This window comes from Chlorocebus sabaeus, chromosome 5 (assembly GCF_047675955.1).
Source record: "Chlorocebus sabaeus isolate Y175 chromosome 5, mChlSab1.0.hap1, whole genome shotgun sequence".
Taxonomy (NCBI): Eukaryota; Metazoa; Chordata; class Mammalia; order Primates; family Cercopithecidae; genus Chlorocebus; species Chlorocebus sabaeus.
In genome coordinates, this window is record NC_132908.1 from 63,337,378 (window position 1) to 63,359,053 (window position 21,676).

At 52.2% G+C, this 21,676-nt stretch overlaps 1 protein-coding gene across 2 annotated transcripts in view; it reads left to right on the forward strand.

Annotated features, from left to right (window-relative positions):
- The first annotated feature begins 5,676 nt into the window (after positions 1-5,676).
- BEAN1 (brain expressed associated with NEDD4 1) overlaps positions 5,677-21,676 on the forward strand; it is a 61,097-nt gene continuing 45,097 nt past the window's right edge. Inside the window, exons 1-2 of one of the 2 annotated variants that reach the window (XM_007993561.3) lie at positions 5,717-5,819; positions 16,600-16,706. In XM_007993561.3, coding sequence (XP_007991752.1) covers positions 16,682-16,706 — 25 coding nt within the window. In that variant the 5' untranslated portion in view covers positions 5,717-5,819; positions 16,600-16,681. Of the gene's footprint in view, positions 5,820-16,599; positions 16,707-21,676 lie in introns of both variants that reach the window. The other variant, XM_073015432.1, reaches the window with a different exon arrangement.

Sequence of the window (21,676 nt, forward strand, 5' to 3'; positions counted from 1 at the left end):
AGGCCTCCGAAAGCCCAGACTTGAGTTCTAGTAAATTCTCCAGGTTTTGTTAAAATGGCCCAAGTTGGTTCCTACTAGTTAATACCAAAAAAATAAAAATCTAAGCCAGGGACAGTGGCTCACACCTATAATCCCAGCAACTTGGGAGGCTGAGGCAAGAGTATTGCTTGAGACAAGGAGTTCAAGACCAGTCTAGGCAGCATTGCAAGACCCTGTCTCTAAAAAATAAATAAATCTAAATGAGGATAAGTCAATGTTATTTTTCCCATTCCACAGATGACAAAACGGAGGCTCTGAAGAAGTAAATTGACTTGCTCAAGGTCACACATTCAGTGTGACAGAGCAAAGACTTGAGCCCAAGCCCACCCAAATCTCTGCAGCCTGAGCAGCCTCCCCTTCCACACACCAGTGTTCCTTGGTCCATCTGTCCAAGCCAATGGGACATCTGTCTTCCCCCCACCGCCCCCGCTAGTTTTTTGAGGGCTGGGGTCATGTCTGACTCGCTGTAGCAGCTCCACTTAGGCTATACACCATCAGATGTCACTTGCAAACCACCAGGGTAGAGATTTCACAGGGTTAGAAGAAACATCATGGCATGACTGATGGGAAATTAATGGGTTTTGGTGGCTGCAATTGTAGAGGCAGCAAAGTGGAGCATGGAACTGAGACACTCTGTGGTGACCTTGACAGAGAAGACAGTGAGAAATTGATTAAAGTTGGTGGCAACGGACTTTGGATCCTAGATCAGAAGAGGGACAACCATAGACTAAAGCCCTTGGTGGCAGTACTGTACGTCACTGAAAATAGAGAGCCCCAGAACCTTCCTCATGCCCACAATCTCAGCCCAGCTGACCTGACTTCGGCCTTGGCAAAGGAAGTGGTTTTGGGTCCAGGCCAAATGTGGGGGCCTGGGCTGACCCCAGAGGCTGGACTCAGAGAATCCTAAGTCCTCATTCTTCAGAGCCTGGACCATTTGATCCCCGCTGCATCCACATACCCCAACTTATCTTCCATGCAGCAGAGAGATCTTTCTAAAACAACCTGACCATGCCACCCCTCTTAAAGCCCTTATATGGCTCTCAAGGCCTTCGCCATGTCATTCAAGGCCTTTTACGACCTGCCCTTCCTGTCTTTCCTCATAACACACCATTCATTCACACTCAACTTTGCTCCCAATGCTCCGAGTTACCTGTGTCCCTGGAATCACCTTGGTCTCTCGACACCTATTCCATCATTGTACACATCAGCTATTCCATCTCCTGGAACATCTCACTCACTGCATCCCATTCATCTGATGAAATCTTGATTGAACTTTAACCTCAACTCAAGAAACACACCCTCAAAGAAACCTTTTCTGACCTCCACAGATTGGGTTAAATGTTCTTTCTTTGAGCACACATCTGGCACAGAAAATATATTGTTCTGGGATCATTTGTTTATACATCTGCTTCTTTTAACACGTTGTCAGCTCCTAGAGGGCAGGGACCTTGTCTTCCATATCCTTTTTTTTCCATCAGTTCACAGCAGAGTTCTTGGCCTGTAGTGAGCATCAGTAAGTATGCATGGGACATATGGGTGGATAGATGCAAATGGGGTAAGTTTATGGGTGATGGGAGTTTGAATGGATAGATGAGGAGTGAGGGAATGGGAGGAAGAATAAATGCATGTGTAGGAGGATGGGGAGGTGGTTAGAATAGAGGAAGGAAGGAATGAAGGCAGGAAGGCAGGAAGGCAGGAAGGCAGGAAGGCAGGAAGGCAGGAAGGCAGGAAGGCAGGAAGGAAGGAAGGAAGGAAGGAAGGAAGGAAGGAAGGAAGGAAGGAAGGATTGAAAGATGGCAGGAGGCCTAGATGGATAAGTGGGAGGACAGATGGGTGAATGGATAGATAAATGGATAGGTCATAGGAGGATGGAGAAAGGATAAGTGGACCCCTAGGAGGATAGATGAGTGGATGGATAGGTGGGTGGATGGATGGATCAATCAGTTCTGCCTAGGCTTAGGGTTCAGTTCTTAGATTGTCTTTGTGACCTGGACTCCTCTCAGAGTTCTGCTGCCTGCCGATGACTCCTGAAATTGAACATGTGTATCATCAGACTCATATTCTCCTTTCTCACATTTGATTCCCTTCTAGCGTTCTGTTCCTTGGTAACTAGCAACACCACCCACCTGGCTGCACCGGGTTGGCCTAACTTGTTTGGGGCAGGATTAGGTAGAAATCTGGGTTCTGCTCCTAATTAGCTATGTGTCCTTGAGCAAGTTACTCGAGTGCCATAAACCTCACTGCTGCATGTGAAATATAAAGAAAATATTACCCACCTCCTCAGGATGTTGGGAGGATGGAATTAAAGGCTGCAGGTAGCGTGACTAACTCATTGTCAGGCCTCTCTAAGGAGATGCCAGGACTGGGCTGGGGGCAGGAGAGAAAGTTCTATACCCAGTCCCTGCTCAGCCCTCAGCCACTTACCCTGAAATAAGCTCTACCCTGAATACGGACCTTCAAGAAGCCCCAGAAATAAGTTTCCCCAGAAAGGCCCCTGGAGATAGGGGAGGAGAGGCTGCCTTTTATACTTCAGCTCCTGGAGACCTAGCCCAGGGTCCTAGAAGAGGCTTCCCTCCTAAGGGGAGACAGAAGGGGCAGCCTGGCTGTGTTAAACCGTTCTTACATTACTATAAAGGAATATATGAGACTGGGTAATTTGTAAGGGGGTAAAGCAAAGATTTCAAAGAAGGAAGGATAGTAGGGAGGTACGAGCTGATCAGGCTCAAGAGACTCCTCCAACATCTCCATGCCATGGGCTCTGTTTGGGATGAATGACATCATGGATACTGTTCTTTGCAAACAGAAAAGACGTTTCTTGGGATTCCCTGTGAGCAGCTGGGGTAACATGAAGCACACTCTAGGGCAAGCCCCAAAGCCCAGCACTTGAGGACTCTCTGGGCATCTCACTGTCCTGAGATCTCACTTCCTGATTTCCCTCAGACTCCTCCCTCCAGCATCCCTACCTATCCCTGGACCAAGCAAACACTAAACACCACTGTGCCTCCCTGGTACCCAGTAGATGCCCCTTCTGCAAATCTGACCCTACACGGAAGCAAGCCGCAAAACTATGACATACCTAGAGACATAAAGAATAGTCATGGGCATGCACAAGCCTCCCCATGAAGATGTCTGTTGCAGTGTTGTGTAGAAGTATGAAAAATGGAAACAAACTAAATGCCCAGAAATAGGGGATTGCTTAAAAAAAAATGTGCAATACAACCATCTGATCCCATGCTAGGCAGCCACTAGAAGTGTGACATAGGAGAGGAGGTATCAGTCAGCAAGCTCACTCCATTTAAGGCCACTTGTAGAGTTACACAAGTCAAAAGAAAGGAAAACAGGAAACCTCAATATTCACAATGACTGGTTTTTCTTTTCTTCTTTCTCCTTTTGGTGTTTTCCAAGTGCCCTACACTAATATATATTTGTGGATGGATACATAGACACACAGAGATTTGTAGGCATGCTGCCATAAGCCACCTCCCGGAAGCTACACCCAACACCACTGGAAAACAATCCTGGGTTCCAGTCTGAGGAGCAAGCCAGATTTGCCAGGCCAGTGATGCACAAATAGGGCAGTGGAGGGGAATGACCTCTTTAAGGCTGGGACCCTCCGCAAGGACTCATTCAAAGTGTGCCACACACACTTACCTCCAGCCCCCTCACCCCCACCACAACACACACACACACACACACACACACACACACAGTCTTGCCAAAGGGGGCAGCTTACAGGTAAAACCATTCAACAACTAGAATATCCATCCTGGAACGGTCGGCTGGTGTCCTCAGAGAGATCAAGGTTATACCGTGGGCACAGCCCTCGCTTGGGAGTCATAAAGCCTCCAATCCTAGCTCTTTGACCCTAGCCTATCCCCTCCTTTCTCTGATCCTTCATTTGTTTATTCATAAAATAAATGCATGAGGTTGGACAAAGAGTCTCTCAGGTCTCCTTCTTCGGTTCTCTGAGAATTGTTTCCCTTTATTCTAGCCTCATCCCTTACTCAGAGCTGATGCCCCCATGACAGCCCCAGTCTGCAGGAGGGATGGGGTAAGCAGTGCAGGGAGCAGAGCTCAGAACGAACAGTTACCAGAGGAGGCTGGGAGATATCCTCAGGCACCCAAGCCCTAGACCACGAAGCTTCCCCTGCCTGGCCCCAGGGAAGCCCAAGATGTGATGACTGGCAGGAGTGGGGTGGAGTGAGGTTTGTTTTCTCCACTGGAGCCTGCTCTGCCCCATCCTCCCTGCAGAGCCAGTCCCTGGCCAACTTTCCCTTCCACACCATCCCCATGGCTTCACTGCTTCCCCAAGGTTTAGCATCAACATGTTCAGCCCTTTGTCACCATGCTTTATTTTTGAGAACCACTTTCCAGCCAGTGACAAGCCTTTGGGTTTTGAAACAAACCAGCTTTTGACTCCCCTTGCCTCCTAAGCCCCATTTCCTCATCAACAGTAGTGGTTCAGAGAGTATCATCAACAACACAGTTCATCAATTCCTGGAGCAAATTCACTGAGTGCCCACTCTGTGCAGACCCCTGCAGCCCTACCCAGACACTGCCCTCCTGGCGCTCCCAGGCAAGTGGCAGAGGTTAAAGAACTAACTTCTGCATGCTGGTGAGCACCCCAATAGAGTAGGAATGCAATCACTGGGCGCAATATCCTAATGAGGACATGGAGGTCTGAGATATGGGCTGGGATTCATCCAAGGCCCCAAAGCAGGGTGGGGACAGAGCAGGTCCTGGAAGCCTGGAATCCCGGCCTGAGCCAGGCATCCCCTCGGGGCAGGCTTCCACCTGCCAGGGCTGAGCTCTATGCCCTGAGGTTTGGGCAGAGGGGAACGGGGGCACAGGGAGGGTGAGGGGGTGAAGGAAACAGGCCTGCTGGTGGCTCCGAGGGAAGGTTTCCGCCAGGCCTAGCTGGCGTCCCAAAACTTACCTGCCAGTAACCTCGAGCGGGAAGCCCTGCCAGGCTCGCCTGCCCCTTCCAGCGGCTCAGCCACGCTGGGTCCCCCTCTCCATCCCACCCTTTGCCCTTTGCCTGCGACAGGGGTCCCCTGCTCAAATGCCCAGTCTAGCCTTGGTCCAACCCGTCTGGCTGTCTTCCCTGACACCTCGTTTGTCTACCCTTCTCTGCACGTGTCAGTGGCTCCCCACTTGCGTCCGTGTGTCATTCCCTACACACGCCTGTGTGTCCTCTTCACACGTCTGGCTGGAGCGCCGGCCTCCCGCATTTCCCGGCCTCCTCGCCACCCTGCCCCGCCTGCCGCTGTGTGGGTGTCGGGCTGGCTGTGCGCAGAGGGGCGCGGCTCGGCCCTCCCCCGCACCCACGTCCCCCCATCTCTGAGTGACCCGGGCCGCGGCGCCGCGGTGCTGAGGCCCGGGAGCCGCGCCGCCGCCGCCGAGGGAGGCCAGAGCCGGTGACGGTGGCGTGGGCGGCGGCGCGGGGACGACGGGCGGCCGGGCGGGGCTGCGGCAGGGCAGGGGCAGGGCCAGGGCCGGGGCCTGGGAAGCCGCTGCCGCCGCTGCCTCGGCCGGGGATCGCGGGCAGCGAGTCGGCCCGGCTCGCCCGGCCCCGCCTGGCCCGCCCCGCCCCGCCTCTGCGCGCCCAGCAGGCCGAGGCGTAGCGGCGCGCCCCCCGCGACGCCCGAGCCCGAGCCGGAGCGCAGTGGCCTCCGAGCGGGAACCGGACTGGGAGCCGGAGCGGGAGCGGGAACCGGAGCTGGAGCCGAAGCTGGAGCCGGCACTGCGGCGCACGGAGCGGAGCGCTGCAGCCAAGCCGAGTAAGGGGCGTGGGGCCGGGCGGCGCGGGGGAGGGGCGGGCGGGGGTCCCGGCCCCCTTCCCCGTAGCTCTGCGGCGATACCGGCGAACGACACACCCGGGGGCGCGCCGCGCGGAGCCTGGGTGCGCGGGGCGGGCGGATGCGCGGTCCGGAACGGAACCGCAGCGCGCTCGGAAGGGAATGGGATCCCCGGTCTCCCGCGGACCCTTGACCCTGGGCTGGCCACCGGGATCTGCGCGAGCCGAGGCTGACCCTCAGCGCTCCCTCGGACCGGGGAAGGGGAGGTATCCAGGGTTTCTGCCTGACTCGAGTCCCCGACGAGCATCCACCCCGTGCGAGGAACCCAAGACAGCCTCCCCAGCTCCTTGCCCTCGGTTTTGGGGACCCCTGAGCAACCCAACCGAGAAGGGAAAACTAGGGCGCACTCTTGGCCGGGGTGGGAGAGGAAAGGGACTGGGGCTTCGCGGAGTTTGGAGTTTGAACCCACCCCCACTCCTTTGAGCTAGGAAGTTTGTCGCCTGGGGTATGCCCCCGTCTCCGTGCCTCTGTCTCAGCACCGAGCGTGGGAGAGAGAGCGCACCCTCCGCACCTTCTTCCCCTTTGGGGCAGACTTTCCCTTGCGCTGTCAGAGGGACCCGAGGCTGAGTACGAGGCGACAGCTCAGGCTGGCTGCGCAGCGCTGAGTGGCACCGCCGCGGCTCCCCAGGGGCAGGGCCCACCCCACCCCCGGCTGACTCGCGCTGCCCTTCCTCTCTCCCCATGGGGTTCCGCGGTCTGGAGGCTGGAGAGCGTGAGGACCAGGGGCTGCCCTCTCCATCTCAGGCGGGTGCCGGCGTGGGTGGCCGGGTGCAGGCTGGGAAAGGGAGGGCACAAGTAACTGGTGCGAGAGGCAGGGGTTCAGGGATCCTTAGTCTTCAGCCATGATTTCCGATGGGCACCTGCTGAGAGCATGCCGCTCTGGACTCACTCCTCAAACATCATAACTGCTCTGCTGGAAAGAGAGACTTCACCACCCTGTGCCTCAATTTCCTCATCTACAAGTAAGCAGGAGTCTGTTGTGAGCGGGATGTTTAAGGGCGTTGGAGCCAGAAGGTGGGCTTGGCTGACTTCCTGGCTGTACAACCTTAGGCAAGACACGAACCTCTCTGAGCCTCAGTTTCCCCATCTGGAACATGGGGAAGGTGAATTGGGAGCATTAAATGAGATGATGCTGGTGGGGCTATGTAGCCTGGTGTCTGGTGCGCAGCCTGTGGTCAATTGTGGTGGGCTACAGGTGTCATGAGGTGTCCAGCACCAGTAGATACTGAGATTGAGTGCCTCTGAATCTGAAGTGGTGCTTCCAGCCCCCTCCAAGGAGGCCTTTGAATTCCCCAAGTTGTTGACATTTAATTGCAAAGCAAAACTTGCTCCTTAGGGCCCACCCTTTCTCAGACATTCCCTCCTCCAAGTTTCTCTGCCACCCAGTCTAGTTCTCCCCTGCTTCCCCCCATCTGTCTCCAGGGTGAAAAGGCTGCATCTGACTGTAAGGTGCACCCTTTTCCTCCTTGCCGTTGGCTGGTGCCTGCTGCCCCAGAGAGGGGCACCTACCCATTGCTTGAGTTCTGTACAAGCGAATTTACACACCTCCCTCCACTCCCAGGTGGAGGATTGCTTTCCCTGAGGAGCCATCAGGCTGTCAGGTGGCTTGGACACGCCAATAGTGACGGTTCAGACAGGCAGCAAGAAGCACCAGGGTGACAGCCTAGAGGTCTGAGGGTCCTAGCCTTGATTCCTCGAAGACTGTGATGTATTCATCCAGGCGACTGGGCCATGAGGCACCAGAAATGAAGGATGTCGGGGATGAAATGGAGCCAGTGATTGACTCCATCTGAGGTTCAAACTTCAGAGCGCGGTGTCCCCGGGAAGGGATTTGCTCCAGTCTGTGTGGCTGGGACCTTAGACCCAGAGCAGAGCAGGGCATAGGCCCAGGGAATAGAAGAGGATGCTGGGATCCTGGAGGTGGCAAGGAGTGGTTAGGCAGGCAGGAGTGTTGGGAAGAAAGCGGTGGTCCAGTTCACACCCATGTTGGTCCCTGGCCACCTGTGGTGCGGCTGCCCAGAACAAGGATGAGGGAAGAATCTCAGATGAGGAAACATGTCCACATGGTGCCAGGGGACACCTGGTGAGACGGGCAGGATGAGCTGCCACCTGGGGACTCCTACACGGAATCCCCCCTCTCTCCTCTTTTTCCTCTGTAGCTTCCCCCTCCCCTTCCCCATTCACCCACTAGGGGTCACATCACTGCCTCTTCCAAAATCTTCACTCCTCATCTTCCCAAAGGAGTTAATCAGGAACTAATTAGGCTTGAGTCTCCTGCTTCGCTCAGGATTTGGAACACAGCCAGTGGGGAACGTGACGGGGATGCAGGCATTACTGTCAGACTTCAAGAATAATCAGCCAGACACCTTCAGAGGACCATTGCCTGAAACCCTTGCCCTGGAAGTACTCAGAGGATAGGGTGAGGGGTATCTGCTGTCAGCCTCCTAAAGGGAGAAACTGAGGCCAGGAGGGCTTCTGCAGTCCCTTAGCAAGCAGGCACAAACAAGAGTTACAGCTGAGAGCAGTTTTTTGGAGCTGGACCGCCTGGGTTTATAGCATGTGATTCTGGGCAGGTGACTTATTTTTCAAAGCCTCAGTTCCCTCTTGAAAATGGGAATAAACATTACACACCTCCCAGAATAGTGTGAAGATGAAGAAATCATATACAGACAGCACATAGCCATGTCCAGTGGACCTCTGCCAGTGGCCAGCGGTGTCGACATTGTGAACATGCATCACGCACACGCTGTTTCCTAAACGTACACATTTTCTCTTTGAATTCTGATAACCAGCTCTCTGATTTAGGAACTATCCTTGTCCTCATTTTATTGATGAGAACACCGAGGCTTAAAAAGTTTAAGGACCATCTAACTCGGCCAGGTATCGAATACTTAAAACATCACTGTGACTCATCCTAATTGTACGAGTTTGTAAAACTGATAATTACCACATTGTAATTTAGATGACATGCAATCAGTTATTAGAATGATTCTTTCATGTACATCTTCAATCATTTTATGTCTGAGAACTGAAAAAGAGTATATTAATTGTCCACAGGCTATAGAATTTTTAGACACCTTCATATTTTGTTTTCCTGTTTGAACAGTAATCAAACTGATTTAAAAGAGCAGCTCCCTGTTCATTACCTGTCCTTCTTCTCTCCATTTTTCTCCAGAGCATTTATTACCCCCAACATCTATATATCTTATTCATTTGTATATTGTATGCCCACACCAATATAATGTGAGCCCTGCAAGAACAAGGACTTTTGACTGTTTTATTCACTATAATATCCTCAGAGCCTAGACTAGTACCCAGCACTTATTGTGCCTTCCAAAATTAAAAAGTGTTTTACAAACATATGGTCTATGATTGTTATTATTTTTGCCAAGTGTATAGATTGATGAAAATAAAACATTAAGTTAATAGCAGAAACCATTCCCTCAAGTATTTGGCAAATAGAACTTGCTCGAGTGCCAGGGATAATTTGATAAAGGTTAAAAACAATGGATATTATTTTTCTAATATTATAATAAAGTTTATCAGTGAGTTCAATGACAAGTAAATTAAATTTTTTTAAATAATAAATGATATGTTCAAAGGCAATCAGATTAGCCTTAAATTTTTTCATTGAGAATACCCCAGCATGGTGGCACATGCCTGTAGTCTCAGCTGCTCCAGAGGCTGAGGCAGGATCTCTTGAGCCCAAGAGTTCAAGACCAGCCTAGGCAACCCTGGCTCTTTGCAACAAACAAACAAAAATCCCACCATTTCTAATGAATTAACAATCACTGACTTGTTCACTTAATTGCTTGTCATTTTGTTAGCACAAAATTTTTTTTGAGTCTTCATTTTAATGATTTTTCAGATTATTAAAAGTCATACATGTTCATTGTAAGAAATAACTTGTAAAATCATTAAAAATGTAAAAAGCATAAAAATCCTCCTTAATCCTACCATTGCCCAGAGAGCACAATGACTGTGAACACGTTAGTGTTCTTTCTGTCTGTGTTCTGTGCTTTCTAATCTTTTGCTATGTATTAATATATTCCCTAGTTTTTTTTTTCTTTTACAAAATGAGGACCATGGTATATGCACAATTCTACAACCTGTTGTGTGTGTGTGTATTTTAAAAAATAACAGGGATTTTCCCCCCTTTAACATTATACTGAAAGTCTTTTTTACTTTTTTTTTTCTTTTTTCCCCCAGAAAGTCATCTTTAGACTGGACTGAAAGTCTTTATGTTATTAATTTGTTTGTTTGTTTGTTTGCTTATTTGAGACAGAGCTTCACTCTGTCCCAGGCTGGAGTGCAGTGGATTTCGGCTCACTGCAACCTCTGCCTCCTGGGTTTAAGCGATTCTCCTGCCTCAGTCTCCCGAGTAGCTGGGATTGCAGGCTCACGCCACCATGCCCAACTAATTTCTGTATGTTTTGTAGAGATGAGGTTTCACCATGTTGGCCAGGCTGATCTCAAACTCCTGACAAGTCATCTACCTGACTCAGCCTCCCAAAGTGCTGGGATTACAGGCGTGAGCCACCGCACCCAGCCAAGCATTTCTTTAGAAACATGATTTCACAGCCATAGAATATTTCATTGTAAGTGTGTGCCATGGTTTGCTCAGCCTATCCTCCCTTGTTTGGCTTTCCTCCCATGCTTCACTGCTACAAATAACGCTCGTCTATGTCCCTGTTTGTATTTTCTGAGCCCTGAATCAGGCTTCTCTATACATTTGGTCAGGACCTATTTACAACTCGCAGATGAACTGGTTTACGCAGTTAGACAGTAAATCAAGCCTTCTAAGTTTGGGCCATGATGGTGGAGAAGAGGCTGGCAGTTGATTCTGTAGAGGGCTACTCCAGGTCCATTAAGGTAACGTGGAGACCCAGTAATCTCCAGACATACCCTGGCCACCACCAGTAGAGCACACATGTGGCCAGATGTTGCATGGAGACAGAGGCATCTTTGCAGCTGGGCGTAGTGGCTCACACCTGTAGTCCCAGAACTTTGGGAGGCCAAGGTGGGTGGATCACCTGAGGTTGGGAGTTCATGACCAGCCTGACCAACGTGGTAAAACCCCCGTCTCTACTAAAAATACAAAAATTAGCAGAACATGGTGGTGCATGCCTGTAATCCCAGATACTCAGGAGGCTGAGGCACAATAATTGCTTGAACCCAGGAGGCAGCAGTTGCAGTGAGCCAAGATCGCACCACTGCACTCCAGCCTGGGCAACAGAGTAAGACCTTATCTGAAAAAAACAAACAAACAAAGAAGGCCTCCTTACTTTGAAGGCTATCAAACACCTGGATCCCTTTTCTAGTATCAAGACCAAGTTACCTATTTGCAAACCTCAGTGCCTCCTGCCCACCTCTTTGCCACTGGCCTCTTGTTACTTTTCTCCCCCACTCCTAAATTCATTGATTCCTTTATTCAATCATGTGACAAACATGAGGGTATCCACACTGGCCAAAGCATGTTCTCTATTAGGGAAGTTACTAGCTGGGTCTCACCTCACATGAAGACCTTCCTGGGACAGGAGAAAGGTGTGGCCTGCTGCCTGAGGGTCCCCAACTCCAGCTCCACGAGTGAGCCCCTGCGTTGGTGAGACAGATGCAGTCCTTTCAAGATTAGTGCAACTGACCAAAGTCCCTGGGATTTCTGACTTCCTTCTGGCTCTAGACAATCACATGCACACCCATAGGTTCATGAAATCCCTGTGAGATGGCATCATGCATTCACTCAGCAAACAGTCACGGAGCACTTCCTATGCGCCAGGCACCATGCTGAGTGCCTGGGACACCGTGATTGTCTGAGCTGTCAAGACCCGGAGTCACCATCTCTCCCATCTCCGCCATCTGCTGGTCACCCAGGCAGACACAGGGAATCACCTTACACTCCTCCTTCTTCCTCAACCTCTCTATCAGATCCTTCTGTCCCTAAAACCCACCAAGGGTGTTCCCGCCCAGGGTCCTTTGTCCTCTCTGCTACCTCTACCCAGAATTCTCTCTCCCCAAGTATCTGCCCACTTAGCTTGCTTCCTCCAGTCTTTGCTTACCTGTCACCCTCTCACCAAGGCTTTCTGCAGCCACTGTATCTAACCATCTAACAGTGCAATTCCCACCTGCACACACTGCCTCTGCTTTTCCTGCACCGTTAGCTTGCAGACTCCACCCTTACATCTCCAGTCCTAGTCAGAAAGGGACTGTCAAAGTGTGGCTCACCAGTCTGTCCCCAGCACCTAAAACCTGCTGCACCAGGGACTTTCTTTCTTTGTTTTATTTTTATTTATTTATTTATTTTTATTTGTTTTTAGATGGAGTCTCCCTCTGTTGCCTAGGCTGGAGTGCAGTAATGCAATCTCGGCTCACTGCAACTCCACCTCCTGGGTTCAAGTGATTCTCCTGCCTCAGCTTCCTGAGTAGCTGGGACTACAGGCGCACACCACCACACTCAGCTAATTTTTTTTGTATTTTTAGTAGAGACGGGATTTCACTATGTTGACCAGGCTGGTCTCGAACTCCTAACCCCAAGTAATCCACCCTCTTTGGCCTCCCAAAGTGCTGGGATTACAGACGTGAGCCACTGCACTCAGCTGAGACTTTCAATAAACACTTGAACCAGTAGTGGCAGCCTCTACCCCTCCTCTGCAGTCACCGTTGCCTTTGTTTAGGCCCCATCACCTCTGGCCACAGCCTCCCATGCTCCCCGCCTCCTGTTTCCCTCACCTGGCACCCCCTCCACCTTCCTAAAGAGAGAATAGCTGAGCAAGCCGATCTCCTGCTTCAAATCCTCCTACGAACCCTCTTGCGACAGGGGCTCACCACCTCATCAGGCCCCTTATTCTTCTGAGTCTCAGTGTTGTCATCTGTGAATTGGGGATTTGTTTTGAGGATCCAGTAAGCAGACAGCATGTGGCAGCAACTGAGCAGAGACTGTGTAAACAGGCGGCCATCCTGTGGCCTCTTTCACAAGGCCAGCCCGCCCCCACAGCCCATCTCTGTCTGCCGCCCATGGTGCAAGGCTGGCCACTCCTGGAGCCTTCCAGCTCTGTGAGCCTCTGCCACGAGGATCCCCTGACACTGGCTCGTCAGCAGACCCAGGCTCTCTCCCCTTAGCCACACACTCCCCTGCCCAACTCTGAGTGTCACAGCAGAGCCCAGAGTGGAGATATTCCAGGAGCGGGGACATGAAGGGGAGTGGGAATGACGTGGACTTGCCACACACCATTCAGCCACTTCAAAGCCTGGAGTGCCACCCGCCCGCCCTCGAGTTCCCAGCCAGACAATCCAGTCGGAGATGAGTCACCGGCAGGAGCGAGCCTCGCATGCTGGGCTCAAAGAGAGGCAGGCAGGGGGAGAGGTGACCATGCTTGGCCCAGCAGCTGGGGTGGGCCTGCCCCCAACCCTGACCCTGACCCTGGCAAAGGAACCACAGTCCCAGCCCATCTGTGCCCCTCATGGCTGTCTCCTCACAGCAACTCCAGTCACATGCATGCGGGACACCAGGATGGGCACTTGCTCACCTGGACCCCCCACACCCAGCTCCTTTGTCTTGATGACCCGACAAAACTCTACCCTAGCAGAGGGTCTGATGCCACCAGGGAGTGGTTTTCTTCTGGGTCCTCAGGCAGAAATCCTGGAGTGGGGGAAGGGAGAAGGAAACAGGCAGCTAGGTTGAAAATCCAGCTCCTATTTTAGGACCCCAAAAGCCCCTCCATGTGTTTTCCAAGGGTTTTGTGGGACACCATGTAGGTGCTTGGGAAATGAATCAATGGATGCAAGCCCGGGGTGCTAGGAGGTTGCAGCAGGAGCCTGTGTTTAAAGTGCTGATGGCATTGCAGGAGGCGGGGAGTGACAGTCCAGGTTACTGTCAGCATCATGGTCACCAAGGGTGACAAGATGCCTGGGAAGCATTTCAGTTCTTTGCGTAGAGATCCTCCTCTTCAGCAAGCCAAGCACCTTTGAAAGGCAGCCTCCACCCCTCAGTCGTGCATTTGCATCAGGCTGAGGTTGGCTTGCTCTAGTGTTTACATGCACTTTTCAACTTCCCCTCAGTTCCCAGCCCTGAGCTAGTTTGCAGAGGCCACACTTACCCTCCACGCCCTCAAGGAGCTACTGGTCTAGAATAATTTAGATCCAGAGTTGTCCTGGAAGGGCATCCAGGTGTGACAGAAACACAGCCAGAGTGATCATTCTGTCTCCAGCAGTGAAGGAGGACCTCACTGAAGAGGTGTCTTGATCTGGGTGTTGACAGCTACATAGGAGTTTGCCAAGTGGAAGGAATGGCATGCCAGGGAGAGGAACAGCCCAGAAGGATGATCAGCCCAATGTGTCTAGCAAGCAGCACCAGGACAGCCGGTCTGTAGGGATGTGTCCCTGGCAGTAACTGAAAGGTACTGGGGGTGACAGTCCCTCCGCACACAGCTCTTCCTCCATCTCTTCTCTGTGACCTTGGATGGGTTATTTCCCTAAGCCTGTTCTCTCATCTGCACAATGGAAATGATGTCCCCCACCTCAAAGGTCTGTTGCAATACCATTGGTGACATTAGGCACATACAGGTGTTTGGTGAATGTGAGCCACAGCTGGAGGCCCCAGTGCCCAGAAGGCTTCCTCATAGGGAAATACAGCCAAAGTGAAATAACTGTTTTTTGTTTTTGTTTTTGTTTTTGTTTTTTTGTTTTGTTTTGTTTGAGATGGAGTCTCAGTCTGTCACCCAGGCTGGAGTGCAGTGGCCCCATCTCAGCTCACTGCAACCTCGCCTGGGTTCAAGCGATTCTCCTGCCTCAGCCTCCCGAGTAACTGGGACTACAGGCGCCGCCACCATGCCCAGCTAATTTTTTGTATTTTTAGTAGAGACGGGGTTTCACTGTGTTAGCCAGGATAGTCTCAATCTCCTGACATCATGATCCACCCACCTCGGCCTCCCAAAGTGCTGGGATTACAAGCGTGAGCCACCATACCCAACCAAAATAACTGGTTTTTCTATTTAACATGAATCAGAGAACTGCCTATGGAGAGTCTCTGCTCAAAAGTCTAATCCTTTAGTGCTAATACCAACTCTGCCACATCTTGGCAGTGTTTTGCCTCTCTGAGCCTTGGTGTCCTCACATTCTTCTTAGCCCCTCCCAAGCAGGGACGGCAAGCCTCAATTTGTTTTAGGGATGAGGGATATGTACCCCCTCATGACCCCTGCAGGGCCAAACTCTTTTCCCATTGGCTTTGGGGCTGCCAGCTTTGCCCTGCAAAAGCCCACAGGGCTTGGCACTCATGGCCTCTGCTCACCAATCCCCACAGGTGCAGTTTGGCTTCTGCAAGGCAAGTGACCACACTCCCAGGAAATAAGAACCTTATCTCTCTCCTGTTCCTATAGATCTTCAGCAACATGGGAGAATGGGTTCCCTTTTTTTTTGAGATGGAGTCTTGCTCCATCGCCCAGGCTGGAGTGCAGTGGCGCGATCTTGGCTCACTGCAAGCTCTGCCTCCTGGGTTCACGCCATTCTCCTGCCTCAGTTTCCCAAGTAGCTGGGTAGCTGGGACTACAGATGCCCGCCACCATGCCTGGCTAATGTTTTGTATTTTTTTTTTTAAGTAGAGATGGGGTTTCACTATGTTAGCCAGGATGCTCTCCATCTCCTGACCTCGTGATCTGCCCACCTCGGCCTCCCAAATTGCTGGGATTATAGGCGTGAGCCACCATGCCTGGCTCCTTTTTTTTAAGAGAGGGTCTCACTCTGTCACCCAAGCTGGAGTGCAGTGGTGTGAACATGGCCCACTGCAGCCTTAACCTCCTGGACTCAAGCATTCCTCCCACCACAGCCTCCCAAAATGCTGGGATTATAGGTGTGAGCCATTGCACCCAGCCATGAGTTACCTTTTCAAAATGTTTCCTCCATTGCAGATTGGAGTCAAAGTGACCTGGCATTCCCTCCCTGCTCTAGACATCCACATGTTCATCGAGTTCATACTGGGGAGCCGGGAGGGAGGGAAAGAAGCATTTTCATTCTGTAGGCCTTTGTTTCTGAATCGGTAATTTAATATACAGGTGCCTTCTAAAGAATTGTGCTGCTGACAGTGTGGGCTCTGGAGTCAAACTGATCTGGACTCAAGTCTCAGCCTAGTTAGAAGCTATGTGGCCTTGGGCAAGCTGCATAACCACTCTGAGTCTCAACTTCCTTGTTTGTAAAATGAGGATGAAAAGAGCATCCTATTATGTTGGGGCAATAATAATAATATGGTTTGGGCTAGGTGTCAATGAACACCCTTCCAAAGCCAGCTGTGAGAGCTTAAACTAGCCCCTCACCCTCTCCAGGTCTCAGTGTTCCCAGCCTTGATAGTTCCAAGTGGCTCATGATGCCGTGGTCTGTTGAAGTTGTTCGAGGCAGTGGGGTCTCACATTTTCATCATGAGACAGAAGAACTCTGGGATCCTAATTCCCACTCAAGGGTCCACCCAAGAGAGATATCTCCTCCCCACCACTCCCCACTACTGGGACCCCAACACACACTTGCCCTACCCCTGTGTTCCTCTCCCCATGCTACAGCCCAGAGGTCCCCCAGGCCCTTGCCCAGACTGGGCACGTGCTCTCAAAGTCACCATCCTCTTCTGCAGAGGTTGACAGCTCAGGAGATGTGAGTGCCCAGCCTGCAGGGGCTATGGGTGTGGCATGGGCACCCCAACACCTGCCTGTTTGTGTCTCTGCAGGTGAGTGGAGGGGCCTTCCCTGCGAGAAGTCAGAGCCGTGCCCGTGGGCAGGCTGGCTCCGCTGTTCTGCTCCAAGGATTACATGTCCTTCAAACGTCCCTGCCCCTGTAAGTTTCCTCCCCACATCCTTCTGCCGCTTGGGGCCAGGCCAGGGCCGAGCTTGGAGTTGAGCTGCCGAGACTGGCTTGAGATGCTTGGCCAAAGAACTGCGGGGGTCCAACCAGAGGCTAATGTGGCATGCTGGGTGGGGAGAGGGCAACACGGAAGACCCCTGATGTCTGCGAGATGCTCTCTGAAAACTGAAAATCACACTTTGGCCCATTCTCCTGTATCAGCCCTTCCCAAAGTGTGGCTCGGAGCTCCTCTGAGGGATGTTAATGGGATGACACACACCCACACACAAATAAAAGACTCCATGGTCAAGTAAGTGGGAAAAATGCTGGGGGAGTCACGTTAAGAAAGTTTTGCTCCTGCAGGACTTTCCTGAGCTTTTAATATGGTGATGTGTGGCCGGCGTGGTGGCTCATGCCTGTAATCCCAGCCCTTTGGGAGGCCGAGGCGGATGGATCACCTGAGGTCAGGAGTTTGAGACCAGCCTCACCAACATGGTGAAACCCCGTCTCTACTAAAAATACAAACATTAGCTGGGCATGGTGGTGGGTGCCTGTAATCCCAGCTACTCAGGAAGCTGAGGCAGGAGAATGGCGTGAAGTGTGAACCTGGGAGGCGGAGGTTGCAGTGAGCTGAGATCACACCATTGCACTCCAGCCTGGGCGACAGAGCAAAACTCCGTCTCAAAAAAAATACTAATAATATGGTGATGTGTGTTCTGAGGCTCCCATAGGTAAGAGAAAACCTGCTGCTCCTGTCAAACATTAACCACAAGGAATGTTTCATGGGATTGATGTTCCCCAGAACATACTTCTTGGGGTTTACTCTCCTAAGGAAACCCATCCCGAGCATCCCCCCCATGAAGTTCCTCATTCACAGAAGCCGGTAGACGATCTTGCCCCTCGACAGTCTTCTCGTGGCTCCCTGAGGCCCCTGAGTCCAAGTGATGGGCTCAGCCAGAGGTACCCCTGATGTCCAAGACTGCAGCCCCCTTGACTTCTCCCCTAGTCTCCACCTGCTCGACTCATGCCACCACCCTTGCCCCAGGGTCCCTTTCATTTCTCCCATAGCAGCCACCTGCTTTCTTCCATGATGTTCCCTGAGCCCTCCCAAACCACCACCACTTGCTATAATTTGGGGAGACATGCATGATCATGCCGTCCCTTCTCCTTGATAAGTCAGGACTGTGAGTCTGTGAAATCAGGGACCCCAGCCTCAGAGGGGGACCCTCTCCCCTCTCCCGTGCTCCCTCTGGGTAATGCCTCCCCCACTCGCCAATGTCTGTTCCAATCTGTGCCATTGATTACATGGATCATGGGGTGGGGGGCCTGTCTTCCAAAAAGTCGAAGCCGTGATTGTTAAACCATTTGCATATCAAAGGACAGCTGCAGTGGGAGGTAGGGGACGCTGACATGTCCCACCTGGGTGAGATCATCACCAGGCATGCCAGGGGGATGAGCTGGCTGCGGGGTTCATTGTTCAAAGAGTGGTGTCCAGAGGGTGACGGAGCTCGACCTGGCTGCTGTGGGTACCCAAGGAGGGTACAGGTTATTTCCAATAAGAGCTGATAAGATTATTTCTGATGGATAGTACAGGCTCAATACATTGTTGTTACTGTTGTCACTGTTGCTGTGGCATGATCGGGAAAGGAACGCCCACGTCCCAGTCCAGGAGAGGAGGTTGCTATTCATGGCACCCCAGAGCCCAGGGACACCTGCCATGTAGAGCACTGGGATGGTCACATTCTTGCTCCTATCTTCTGACCAGGCAGGAGCAGCCTGGCATGGAGAAGCCTGGGAAAAGTCAAGGCTGGGGATGCTGGGTGCGGAGGCTTTCCAGAACCTTTTGAGGTGAACCCCAGGCCATTGGAAGCTGGGTCCATCTCACTAACAGAGGCCATTCTGGCAGGGCAGCCCTCTGCGTATCCACCTCCTGAGGACTTCAGGGTGTGGTCACCGACATTCTAGGCCATTTAGAAGTGGCTCCTGCACATCTCTGAATTTCCCCCTTCCCCAAAGACCCAATACCTACCATGCAGTAACACTCAATAAATGTTTGTTGAGTGAATAAACACATAATTAAACACCTTAATTAGGAGGAGGAGGAGCTAGAGGCCATTGGTCAGGGAGAAGCTGAAGACCCTGACTCTGCCACCAGATCCTTCCTTGACTTTGACCCAGACACATCTCTGAGACAACGGAGTCCACCAAGCCCAGTGGATTCCAGGAGCTCAGGGCTGCTGCGAGGCTCCATGGAGGCTCTGTCATCGTCTCTGCCAAATTCTTCTCACATTGTCCAGTCTGAACTTGTCCAAGAAGCACCCGCTGTCCCTTTCCAGCACCCACAGTTGGCTTCAGTCTGGCTCCAGTCTGGCTTGTACACCCACATCCCAACATCCCATCAACTTCCGTGTAGTTAAAGCCATTTCATGGTTTCCATTTCTCAGCTGCGTCTGACCCTGTTGGGTACTTATTTTTTTATTTTATTTTTTTATTTTTTCTTTGAGACGGAGTTTCACTCTGCCACCCAGGCTGGAGTGCAGTGTCATGATCTCGGCTCACTGCAGGCTCTGCCTCCAAAGTTCAAGCGATTCTCCTGACTCAGCCTCCCGAGTACAGGCACCCACCACCACACCTGGCTAATTTTTTGTGTTTTTAATAGAGATAGGGTTTCACCATTTGACCAGGTTCATCTCGAACTCCTGACCTCAGATAATCTGCCTGCCTTGGCCTCCCAAAACGCTGGGATTACAGGCATGAGCCACAGAGCCCAGGCCCTGTTGCGTGCTTCTGTTTGTGATGATTTCTCCTGCTTTGGGTTGCCTGACTCAGAGTCCTCCCCGTGGCCTCCAGCCAGCTGCTCAGACCATCTGACCTTCCTTTGGTGGTCTCCTTTGGTGGTAGTGGAGGAGTGGGGATTCTCCCTGCACCTGCCCTGGGATACTGGGCCCCCAGCCCTTCTTGCTGTGCATGCCCCAGATCTTCTCATCCTCACTCTGCTTTCAGCTGCAGCCTCTAGGCCAGTAGCTTCCGACAGTCTCTCCCACCCTAGTTTCTTCCTGGGCTTTCGATTCCTTCTTCCTCCTGCTGTCTGTCTGCCTTGGGCAGCCCCCACCCCTAACCTGAGATTCAACCTGACCCAAACTGAACTCTTTGTCTTCCCCTCTAGGCCAGCTTTGCTTGATTTTGCTGTATTGGTTTGGGGCGCTCAAGTCAGAAATCTGGAAATGAATCTCACTTCCCCTCCTATCATACATCCATCACTGCCAGCTGCCCAAGGACACCCTTGGGGTTCTGAATTGGCTCAACAGATCATCATTCTGACCTGGCCCCCATCTCAGCCCCCTCTTCAGATCCAATCTAGAAATTGCTCATTCATTAAGTCTCTTCTGCTTGTTCACTTGTTCGTGCCGCCAGTGGATGGTGAACGTCCAGGAAGCAGGGACCATGCCTGCTGGATTCCCGGTTCACCCGCAGCAGCGTGCTCAGTGCCTGGCACATAGGAGGTGCTCAGTGTTTATTGAGCAACTGAACAAGCAAATGAGTCGAGATGAAGCAGACGCTTTGTGAGCAGCCTCCATGGCTCGCAGACCAGAGGCCCTCACACGGGTTATGGGAGGGATGCTGAACCCCGAGCACTCCAGATCCCCCAAAACAGACATAGGAACACTCAGGAAGGAAACCCAGAAATCCCAGGAGGGGACTCACATGGACACACACCCCTGTTTTTAACTCTTCATTCCAGATCTGGAGCTGTTGTGCATTTAGAAACATAGAGAATTGCTTTAACTTCCTTAGCCCCAAAAATGAGCTTGCCAGGTTCATGTGAAGATACTGAAGCCCTCACAAAATGGAAAAGTTAGAGCAGGAGCCCCAGCCTGTTCCCATTTGGGCTTCTCCACCCCTCCTCCCTGCCAGCTTAGAAGAGTAGCCAGAAAAGTCTGCAGAAGGTAAAACAAGCCCAGACGTTTCTCAAGCAAGACCCTGCCCCCAGGAGTCAGTGCACATGAGTCTGCAGAGAGTGAACAGCTATGCCCTCAGAGTGCAGCGTGGCAAGGCGAGTGGCGCCAGCCCACCTGTAACCCGGGCCTGCCAGCTTCCATGGCTGCAGGCCCTGGGGGAGCAGGATTGTCCATCAGCCCCTCAGGAGTTGGGCGGGTATTAATCGGCCAGACTGGGGTGACCCCTCCTAGGTACTGCTCACACGCCAACTTCCCCACCCCTCAACACCATCTTACTTTCAGGCATTTCAGTTCATCCCTGCCCCTCACAGAGATAGTGCCAGCAGCTCTTATTAATCCCCTCCTTTCAATTTGGCAGATGAGAAGACCAAGGCAGAGGGAGGAGGCAAAAACAAGAAAGGGGGAGGCAGGCAAACCCTGATCCAGGGCAGCCCAGAGGGTTTTGGCCAAGTGGCTGCAAGAGGGAGGTCAGTTTCTCTGCCTGCAAATGCCAGGCCTGTGAGCCATTTCCAGCCTTCAGAGGACCTGCCTCAAGCACTGAGTGAGTAGGAGAACAAGCCTGGCTCTTCAGGAAGGCTGGAGGTGGAGGAGCCTTCTCCATCAGGCCCCAGCTGGGAAAGGTGGCCCAGGACTCCCCCAGGATGCAGGCTCCAAGAACAGATGCTTCACAACCTCTTTCTGCCACTGGCTGATGGCAGTTCCGTGGAGCTCCCTGAGAGATGGGGCAGCCCGCCTCCCTCTGGTCTTTGGGAACAGATCTGAGGAAGGAGGGGTTTGGGAGCCCCAGAAGAGACTGAGTCTGTAGCAAAGCAGGAAGAAGAAGGGTGGAAGGTAGCATCTGATCATCCACAGAGAAGTCAAGTGGGGCTTGTCTCTGCTGGGCTCATGGTGGCTGCCTGCAGGCTGGCAGGAATTGCAGCCAGGCAGGGCCTCTGGGTGGGCTTGGGTCTCCCTTAGAGATGGTGGGATACACAGTGTGTGGGTTCCAGTGCAAAACCTGGCCCT